Source organism: Saccostrea cucullata, unplaced genomic scaffold (assembly GCF_032062105.1).
Source record: "Saccostrea cucullata isolate Sc308-1 unplaced genomic scaffold, CSIRO_AGI_Scuc_v1 ctg6311, whole genome shotgun sequence".
Lineage (NCBI taxonomy): Eukaryota > Metazoa > Mollusca > Bivalvia > Ostreida > Ostreidae > Saccostrea > Saccostrea cuccullata.
Genome location: NW_026928854.1, coordinates 23,809 through 35,241, shown reverse-complemented (window position 1 = coordinate 35,241; position 11,433 = coordinate 23,809). Strand labels below are relative to the sequence as shown.

The 11,433-nt window shown below is 31.9% G+C and overlaps 1 protein-coding gene across 1 annotated transcript; it reads left to right on the top strand.

The window, feature by feature from the left end:
- The first annotated feature begins 549 nt into the window (after positions 1-549).
- LOC134278934 (afadin- and alpha-actinin-binding protein-like) lies at positions 550-11,218 on the top strand. Its single transcript, XM_062761241.1, has 13 exons — positions 550-985; positions 4,321-4,454; positions 5,086-5,254; positions 5,351-5,489; positions 5,630-5,699; positions 5,886-6,039; positions 6,193-6,286; positions 6,901-7,002; positions 8,856-9,046; positions 9,776-9,952; positions 10,141-10,240; positions 10,619-10,742; positions 10,996-11,218. The coding sequence occupies exons 1-13, from the start codon at positions 800-802 to the stop codon at positions 11,198-11,200; spliced, it is 1,845 nt and encodes a 614-aa protein (XP_062617225.1). The 5' UTR covers positions 550-799; the 3' UTR covers positions 11,201-11,218.
- The last annotated feature ends 215 nt before the right edge of the window (positions 11,219-11,433 follow it).

The window sequence follows — 11,433 nt, the reverse complement described above, 5'->3', positions numbered from 1 at the left end:
TAAACACCAGCTCCTGGCCTGGGAAAAAGTGGGTCTGGTAAATAAATGCAGGGCAGGACAAACAGAGACAGAGTTAAGCAGGGATTGTATCATGTGAATTTGAGGAATCAATGACGATGATCAATCGATTCGCCTTCAATGCTTTTGCAAATTATCACGCAAGCCACTGGATTGATCACATCATGAAGCCAAAATATCCTATGCTTATTCCTTAAATTATATTATAATGCCATAGGATGTTTATCCTGAGCAATAAATAAATTACAATTACAACAAAAAATTACAATATTAATATAATCTGCTGTATGCATTTTTCCAGTGAAAGAGAGAAATGATTTAGTGATCTGTATTATCCTCCAAAATTGCTGGATATAAAGCTATTCCTCCAGTGCATTATAATTTTTTATATATGCAGGTAAAATTTTGGCTGGCTTGTCAAAATTTGCCCATCTTTCATAACTGAAGGCCACCTTGACCTGTTAATATTGCTTGGACTATACATACTACTGTTATTATGGTATTTGAAATTTGCCTGCAAAACAATGATATTTTCACTTGAGAGTTTATTGTGAGGATAATTAGCACTTCTGTCATGGTAAGATGATAAAGCTTGAGCAAAGAACTTTAAATTCACCTTTCAAGAGATTTAAAATTTAAAATTGTTAGACTATACTCTTGCCTTTTGTTTTATGCACACATTGTAATATGCCAGGCCTATATAGGTTGGTGCCCCTAGCATGAATTGATTAGACTAGATGTGAATCCATAAAGCAATCAATATTTGTGCTATATTGACAGGATGGCAGACCTGGGTGTGCTGAAGTCTACCTCAGGTAGTCAGGACTTTCTGTTTGATTTTTCCACCACCCTCCAACAGATGGTGGGGGATGTCCATTTCTACTCCACCTGCCAGGAGCCTGGGTGTGATGAGAACACCTTCTGTACACCTGACACTGTCGATCAGTGTCTAGCCTTCCTCAATCAGGTACGCATTGATTTTATAGGTAAGTTTGTCAGTGATCAACAACAATATCATAATATTATCTGTTAAAGAGTTGTTATAAATGTCCACTACTTAAACACATTAAATGTAAAAGATAAACAAAACTACAAAGTCTGAATAGGAACAAAAGTTAGCTTTTATTGTGAAGGCAGAACAGTTTGATAAACTATAGACATTGTTATCTGATAACCAGGAAATGGTACAGGTAAATGACCCCGCTGTGATTTAAACAATTCCTGTACTATACAAACATTACATAACAAAGTGATGTACACAAACTGACAGATGGCCAGGTATTTATACATTGTGTGGGTGGAGGATGTCTCACTGGTTCTATTTAATGATGGCAGTTCTGTTTGGTGCTGTAAAGGTATCTATGATTACAAAAATTTATCATCTGCCTCCGGTAGATAGAGCATTAAATGTCTGAGAATGGTAGAAAGTACATTGCAAATTTAAAATGTAAATGAACCTTTTAAATCTTTTTTCTTTTAATTTTACGCAATATGTATATGTAATGAAGTTTTCATTTTATTTTTTATTCCAATCATGCAAGTACTCAAATTCATAACTTTTGAAAAGATACATGTCATAGTTTTAGATACATATAAGTTATCTCCTTTTTAAAGGAATTAAAAATACAAAAAAATCAAATTTAATTAAAATGCATTATTTTTAACTGTTAATTGTGATGTGTCCTTACAACTAAAAAGTCTTGCCCCAAAACATTGATTCTGATTATGTGGATTAAATTCATGCAAAAATAAATTTAGTTTAAAACATAGGTATAGTCACTGTGTTATATAAAACAAATAAAAAATGAAAGAATGATAAAAAGGATCCTCCAGTGTTTGAGGTTAATTGTTGTCATAGATATGATTTTTATTAGGGATGAATATCACAAAAAATTTCGTATCGCGATATATCACGATTTTTTTCCAAAATATCACGATAAAATCATGATATTTTTACAAGAAATTTTTACATAGATTTTTAATGAATTGTCATTATTTTTCTTTAAAATATTCTAGAAAAAACAAAATTTCACTTTTTTGAAATTTTTATGTGCATAAAATAAATCATGTTTGGATGGTAAGATGCCATTCTTTTCACCTTTTTCAACATTCTTTTAGACTTTCTATAATTATAGTAATTTGAAAGATTGAACAAATAAATGAATTCTTTCTGGACTTTATAATATGTACGTAAATCCAGTATTTTGGTGTCTGTATCACAATACGTATCACACAACAAAAAATCGCGATGTACTGGTATATCGATAAAATCGCACATCCCTAATTTTTATGCAACCGTGAACCGCTACATGTACTGACTTACTGGACAAAACAGAGAACCTTAGGGAACTCAATAGACATAAGCTCCCTGGCAACTTATTTCGTGAATTGAATTGAAAAAAAAATTATGCATTAATTGAATTGATAATTACTTTTTTTAAAAATCCTACTCTGCCTATTATATCGATAATGAATTTATTTTAGTAATGTTTTACCTTGAAAATATTTGAAAAGTATAACAAAATAGATGGTGAAATATATTTCATGTCATTCCAATCTTGATTGAATTTCTATATTATTGTTTATTGAAATAAAAGTTTTTATTTGATCACATTTTCCAATCCTTTTTCACATTATTAGCTTAATACCTGAGCTGAAAGTTCAAGGGAGCTTTTCTGATCATCCGTTGTCCGTCGTCCATCCATCTGTCTGTCAGTCTAGCTCTCCATCTGTAAACTTTTCATATTTTCAACTTCATCTTTGCAAAATTTGGAAAAAAGTAGAATTTTAAAAGATGGTACAGTCTTAAAATCAATTGAAATAGATCTCAAGTCAATTTTCATGAAAATATGAAAAATTTTTGGTCCATACAGGCAATTATAATGCCATTGTGTCTGTCTGTATGTGTAAAATGATTAGAATTTATAGATCCAACAAGCAAAGTACCAAGTGTAATTTTTTCCATTAATAATATGTATTCAATGTCTTATATGCACAATGACACTATAATAAACATTTAGATAGTTGATTTATATTTAAACCATTGTGTAAGAAAATCACTTCAATAGAAAAGTGACAATAGGAGTTTTATAATAGGTTTATAAAATTAGAACCAGATCCATAAAAGTATGGGCCTTCCTTAAATGAGAAAAACAATATAATTATATATGGGTTATACTGAATTTTACATAGTGAACCAACAGCAAGGCCATGTTATCATGTTGATTTTAAAGCATACCCAGGATGTGTCTTTCAAGTTAGGTTTTTTTTTGATACCTTGGAGCAAAGGCCTTTAGATTGCTTAGAAAAAAAATGAGGTGTTAAAAAAAAATAAAGGTATCTTTTTAAGGACAGATGATACAAACAATTTTTTTCTTTTGAAGAGACTTAATAAAATGTCACAAGTTCAGAAAAGTGGATAATTCTTTAAAAAATTTATCCTAAGAACTGGAAAATGAAATAGACTTGGAAAATATTAGTAATATATCAATTAAAAAAACAAAAAGACAAATCACACTAAGTAAAGTTTTACAGGTGAAAACATATTTCAGAATATGTTATCTTGGTGCTAAAAGTGCAATAAACCTTAGAAAAATATACCAAGCCAGGTGATTTCTAGGAAGAAAAACAAAATGACAAAAATTCATCAATATCATATATATAGGCTAATTTTTACCATTTATCTTTTCCTGATAAAATTCATCTGGCTTGGTATACTTTTCTAAAGATTATATTACACTTTTAGCACCAATATAACATATTCTGAAATTTATTTTCATCTGTAAACCTTTACTGAGTGTGTTATATCCATTTTGTAATTTTATTGAAATATTACAAATATTTTCCAGTCTATCTCATTTTCAAGATTTTTGGAGAAAAAATTCTAAGAATTATCCACTTTTCTAAACTAGAGACATGATATTAGTCTCCTCCAAAAAAAAATTTGTTTGTATCATCTGTCCTTAACACACAATTTTCTTAAGCGATCCAAAGGCCTGTGCCTTTGAGGATAGGATATTTCAAAATATGGAGTACTATGAATTTGTGTGAAAGTAGGAATATACCAAGTTTCTCTGAATATTTTTATGAATAACTGCAGGGCCAAGATAAGTCATGTAATTGTTGTGGCCCATGGGCCTGTTAATGATTCTCACAATATTTCAATCAATGGTAGATACCGTCAATGATTTAATTGAGTAATTAGTTAATTGTTCACATCCGTACTATAGAGTAATCACAGCACAGCATGCAGTCTATCAAGGAGGTAGATAACATAACTCTATTTCCTATTTACTTTGACAGGAATTACTTTCCCTGGGGTTCCAAGCTCTGTCATATGACAGTCAAAGTACAATGACAAGCCTGATTAACCGCCTTTACCAGATTTTGTGTCTGTATCAGAAACATGGCCGAACAAAGGAGGAACTGGAAAACAGGTCAATCTTGTAGTTTTCATACTTCTAGAGTCTTGCCTCAGAGTAATGCTTTATTTATCTCTTAATTAGTATGGCATTTATCTATTGTGTCAGGCCACAAAGGTATTTAATTAAACCATGCAAGTAAAACAAACATTTAAATAGATTTTTTTGTGATCATTAATTTAAAATTTTTTAAAAGATTTAGACAAGTGAAACTTGATTTTTAAATTTACAGATTTTTTTTTCTCTAAAAATGTTGGGTAGGAATAGAGAAAGAAGAAGAAGTAGTCTTTACTGCATTCTGTGTTTCAGAGTGATAGGGAACCTAGGACCTTATTGTCTTTTGAATAATACTAGCCATCAAGCTTAATTATGATATGAAATTTTTTCAAAGATCATAAAACCCATTTGAGATTTTTTGAAAAAGATAAGAATCAAAATAGATAAGACATTGAACTGTGTAAGAAACTAGCAATTTTTTAATTAAAAAGGATACTCTAAAAAAACCCTAAAAGAATGTAATTTTCAAAAATAGCATCAATATGATCTGGCATTATATACATATATCTTTAAAATATACAAAAGCATCGATTTCACTGTATTTGTAAATACATTATGAAAGAAATTCATGTTTAACAAAACTTTGCAGATTGCTACGTGTCAACAGTGAATGTGAAAATTACCAACATGTAATCGCAAGGTTGAAAACAGAAAAGGAGAAACTTGTGAGAGAAATAAGTGTAGAGCAGGAGAAAAGCCGGCAACTGATGGTCAAACACAAGACGTCCACAACAAAACTCAAGTCCGAGAAGGAGGAGGTAAAAAAAAAAAAACCCACTAAAGGATGGAAATGTAACTTTAGGTTAGAAAATCATGGTTAAATTAATATTATGTTTTATTCTGATTTTTGATAGGTGAAGAGACTTACAAGTGTTATCAAGGACAGAGATACACAATACAAACATGACTTAAAAAAGAAGGAGAGAGAATGCAATAAATTGAAGGAGAGAATCCATCAGTTACTGGCTGATAAAACGCCTAATCGGAGAGTAGGTAAGAATCAGGGTTCAGTATCGCCAAAAATTTCATATCGCAATATATCACGATTTTTTCCCAAAATATCACGATAATATCCTGATATTTTTACAAGCAAATTTTACAATGTATCTGACCTTTGTTACATTTTTTTTTAGGTTTAGATATTGCCTGCTCCTTACACAGTTCTGATGGCAGAAGAAGTACATGGAAAACAACCTCCAACAAGTATGTGGCTTACTGCTAATACAGAGCTCCAAATCAAAAGGACTCATTTACCATCAAAGCATTGTCTGTGCTTATTTTTTTCAGTGTAACATTATATGTAAAGATTTTAAGAATATTTTTTTCTATGATCTGTAATCTTTATAAAGTTAACATTAATTTTGACAACTTTCACAATGACCCTTTTAGACAAGATGAAATGTACCAGCAGTTGATCTCAATGTATGAGGAGAAACAGAAGAAACTATTGGTAGAGAACACAGAATTGAGGACCAGTCTAAAACATGTTTACAAAGATGTCAGCAATGCACTGGGCCTTCATGATCACCTTATCACTACAAAGGTTTTTATTTTAGCCATCTTTGTTCTTAATTGTCTTCATACATATACATTTATTTCTGGTCTTTTCTGATTCTGATTTAACCTACATCATAACTTGATTAAAACATTAAAGAAACTTCCTATTGAATATATGTACTTTATTTTTGTTGTGTAGAGTACTCCCTCACAGGATGTGGAGTCAGGTTCCAGTGAGGAAGAGTTCACAACCTACCCCTCAGCTTGTAATTATAGGACTCAGGACTCAGATGGTAAGTTTTACAACCAATAAATAGCTATAGGACAATTTACCCATCATTCTCTGGTGTGAAATATGCATACTCTAGCAGTAACATTTATCAAAAGAGTAAACCAAATAATAGAAACGAGCATGTTTTACCGGTTGAACAATTATTTCCTAATTCACTTAGATATCCTCTTTGACAAGACCTTAATTTCCAAATAATCTATAATTTTAAACCAAAGACCTTGAAGTTTGACCTTCATTTAAAAAACATTGTCCTTAAAAAAATTTCGTAGGACAAGTACACCTAGAGGATAGAAAAAAGTACACCCAGAGGATAGAAAATGGTCCTTTTTTTGGTGCTATTTAAATATAGAAGTATCCAGAACTATTTTTTCTTATCATAGATTTTTAGTGGGTGATTGAAAATCTTCTTGCAAATAATGAAAAGGAGGTAACTTATAGAGCTTCCTGTCCAAATACAACCATTAAGCTTTAGTTCAAAATATGCATTAATATACATGTATTTTCATATATGAAATAAGTGGGAGAGGAAGAAAATTTAATTTCAGGAATTTTTTGGAGGATGGGGTGTTGTCTATCCATGAATTATTATAATCATTTGATATGATTCTATTTTAGGGTACTTTCAAATGCCTTATGACATGATTAAGGAAACATTAGAGACCATGTTCAAAGAAAGATCAAGGAAATTGAAAGAAAGGAGGAAAAGAAAGCTGCCAAGTGAGTGAGAAAATACATGATCTCCCATTGTTTGTAATATTCAATCCAATGAGTTGAGTGCTTTTATCCCTGGACCTTAGGAAGGGGAGAAAAACATGGTTCCTTGTATATAAAATTAATCTAACCACAATCCATGGGAAATTAATTTTATTAAATGTGTTACACATATCTGTTTCATATTTTACACTATTTTTTATATAATGAAAGAAAATCCACAATATTTGATCAGATTTGTACAAAAACATTTGACATTACAACTGTGGATATGAAAAGGATATCCTATGAACTATATCCCCTCTGTAGAGGCGAAAACTTTTGATATCAAAAAAGTTTTGTAGAATTACAAGTTTATAATTCCTATATATCATTGAGAGACTAAGCAAGACTTCTTCAAGATCTCTCTGTGAGATGGTTAAGCCTAAGGAAATACATCTGATAAAAGGAAACTGGAAACTAGATTGTCTGTCTTAACTTGAGGTTTATTTCTACAAATGTCTAAAATAAATTTCTGGAGCAGATTTCTTTCAAGTACTTCTGTGCCCTACATTAATCAGAGATCCATGTAAGATGCTTCTAGTGTGTTTCATTAAATGAGTCCAGGTTTCTATTGCTGCAATATTAGCAAAAGAATGACCAGGTTAAAGTTTTTTGGAGCATGTGTCATTTTCAAGTGACCTTAACCCTATATTGATGAAACTTGCATGGAAAATACATCTCAGGATGTACCTTACCAAGCTTGCTTTGGATGCTGGATCTGAGACCGACATACATTGTCTGAATGAGTGACCTGTTAATGTTCTTGTAGCAGGTTCATTCTAAACTATTTGCATGGATGATATGTTTAAGAATGCACACTACAGGCCTGCTTCGGATGCTGAATTTGACCTATATTTTTCAGATGAGTGAAGAGGTTAGTTTTGGGGGGAATTTCTCTTCTAAAGTGACTATAAGCCCTATGTTAACCAGTTTTTCACCTATGATACATTAATTGTTGCACACTACTAGATAATTAGTTTAGTGTGGGACTTTGTCTTACTTAAAATTGAAATGAGCCCTATAATCTCTGAGTAGCTACCATATGCTTAATTAAAATGACAGTTTAGAATATGTTTTTCATTGAGTTTAACAAAATATTAAGCCTAAAAGCATCATATTTTTCCAAGGGGTAGTTATAAAGCAATTCATTTCCCATTGAATACACCAATAATTACAAATGGTCTACAATTTTTGTTTAGGATGAGGATTTGATCAGTGCAAGACAAGGAGAGTTTGTTAACACACCTTTGTATTGATAAATGAAGGAGAATACTCTTTCAAAGCAAGGCCGTTTTTGGGATCACTGGTAGTAGTAATATATTATTTTACACATTGGTTACTTTTCTGGTATATGCTAAATTTTCTTTGCACAGCTGTCTTTCAAAATGTTTTGAATCTTCAGTTATTTTCTGCAACTTTACTCAGGCATACTTACTAAAATCTAGAAAATAAAGCATTATTAAAAAATTTTCATTAAAGGCCTGGATAAGTGAGAATAGATATGTACCAGCTTTAGTGACTGGTCACAGTAATTACTGTATATACACAGCCACAGACGATAACGAAAGTTACTGGACAGGTGATGGCACGTTAATGTATCTTTAAAAATGGCAAGAATATATTTAAGTTGAGGTTTTTTTAATAAGTTTTTGATTTAAAAAAAATGCACTTTGAAATATGAAAAAATATACATAAAAAAAAACTGAGTATCAATTTAAGCATTCAATATTTAGATGTTTGATTGAGTAACTCATAAACCGGGTACTTGTTGGTATTGATAAAAAATATATGTGTGTGTGTTTGCTTAATTATTTTAGGTCCTAACAAACCTGCCAGATCTTGTCCCCCTAAGCAGTCACCAAACAAGCATTGTGACTTGGAGCAGCTTAATAAGGAAATGGAGACCTTGAAGAAGCAGATTAAGACATACGAAGATCAGATAGAGAAACATAAAAGGGAGAAGGAGAATTATAAAGAGGTCATACAACAACAGGAGGACATGATTCAGGTCCCATTTATTATACATAATGCAAATAAGATTTATAAAAAAGATGAAACTTTTCTTCCAAAAGTGGAATCCAGGGTTAGAGTTGGCTAAATATTAGGAGCAAATTTTACAAAATGCATGAAAGACTTTTTAGCATTCATAAAAAAGATACAATTTTTATGAAACTTTGAGGCTTAATGTAGATTCTAAAAGCTTTAAATCAAGGCCCCTGGGGATAGTGGCTGGTAACAATAGGGGATCAAAGTTTAAAATTTAAAAATAAGAAAATAACTGGAAAGGATCATTAATCAGCAAACATTCCCAAAGATTTGTGAATTTATTTTTTGTTCTTCCAAAAATGGGCCCAAGGGTTAGAGTTGGCTAAAAATTAGGAGCAAATTTTACAAAATGTATGAAAGAGTTTTCTTCTCAATACCTGCAAGGCCATGATAGCCATATTGATTATGAAAATTCCCCATATTGTGTGGGGGGATCAAGAGGCCTCCTAAAGTTAATAAAATATGGTTCTTTTTTTTTTTGTTGAAAAATAAAATACGATGAAGAAAGTTACAGAGGTGGAATTAAAATTTAGATTTCCCGGTTGCTTTTTATTAACATGAAAGCCTGTAAAATGATTATGCTAAGAAAAAAAAATCCTGCAAAAGCAGTGATTTTCTACCCACATAACTAAAAGCAACTTCAATCCTAATAGTACTTCACATTTCTTTCAGTATTTTGATTTCTTTACAGAATTCCATTCAAATGCACAAACACCAGAACTCGACAGAGCATATTTTGAATGACTCCAAGGTTGAAGAGGAACGCGAGAGTCTTTTAGAGCAGAAGAGATTATTTCATGAAGAGAAGAACCACTTCACAGAGGAGAGGAAACAGTTTACAGAGGCAGCCATTAAACTGGGTAAAGAGGTAAGAGTTGTCCAGGGAGATAAATGTTAACTCTCTCAAGTTACTCAATTTATTGTATACTTTATAATGTGTCAGTCCTGTTACAGGCATATCAGACTTTTTATTGGGAATCAGTCTTGTTTTATACAGTGAAAATCAGCAGATATGTAATAATTTTCTCTTAACTATCCATCTGTGTTCTGCTTTAGAGAAGAGCCTTAGAGGAAGAAAAGACTGCCATTTTAAAGAATCAGTTTCTTCAGATATCACCCTTCAGATCTCCCTCAGACAAATCTGCACCTCATAAAGGTAGGTTCATCTGAATCAGTACAGCTCATAAAGGTAGGTTCATCTGAATCAGTACAGCTCATAAAGGTAGGTTCATCTGAATCAGTACAGCTCATAAAGGTAGGTTCATCTGAATCAGTACACTCCATAAAGGTATTTCTGTTGTTATAAGTTCTGTATTGTTCCATAATGTGTACCTGAACTCTGCAAGCACTGAAATGATGCAGAATTTCCTGTCACACATGGTCTGGTTCATGTGTCTATTCTCAAACATTCAAATAGAAATAAATAAGTGATAAAGAAAAAAAAAGTTAGATTGATTGGTGAATAGATTGCAATCACTAAATTTTTTACCAATATACCACTTTTACGCACTACTGGTATTTTGTACGATTTCAGTGGATTCCATTCGCCTCCTTCCGTCCACCCCCCAGTTTTCACCGGCTTATCCAGGACAGCCAAAGACTCCCTCCACAGTAGAACTTTTCAGATTCCTGGGAATTACCCCAAAGGAGCAATTCTTGTAAGTGGATCATGCATTATAAATATCAGTATTCCTCTGGGTTCTGTTTTACAAAAGATTTTATAACTTAGTTTAAATATTTTAGATCATTCTAACATCACTTTCTTTATATTATTGTGAGATTATGCTTCATATACAGATTAAATTTACTTCTTTTATCAAAATAAGAATAGAATAAAGTGTAAAAGTAGGTTTTGCATTTCCTATCTAAAGATTTCATTGCTGTGAAAACTCTGTATTTTTTTCCTTCCAGACATGACAAAAACTCTTCATTAAGTGACTCCAGTGAACTGAAGAGATCCCACAGTTATGAGTGCCTTAACAGCAACACCACACTGACCACCTCTAACAACAGTGGCGACCTTTCTGTATTCTCTGAGAATAAGTCTGGTGTAGTCAAGAAATCACTATTCCAGCACCTCTCCTGTACACAAAGTAATGATGATCTGGGAATTTAACAGAAATTTGTTGTGTATCGGAGCTCATTATTTGAAATGTGTTCTATTTTTTTATTTGTAATGAACTTTTGTGAGGGCTGTTTATTTTTCATGACTTCAGCAAATGCATAAGGATTGGATCATACAGCCAAATGAAAATATGTGTTGGGTTTATTTTTTCACTCAAGTGAGCTTTTCTGATAATGTTTCGTCCATCTGTCTGTCTGTAAACTTTTAACACTTAAATTTTTTTC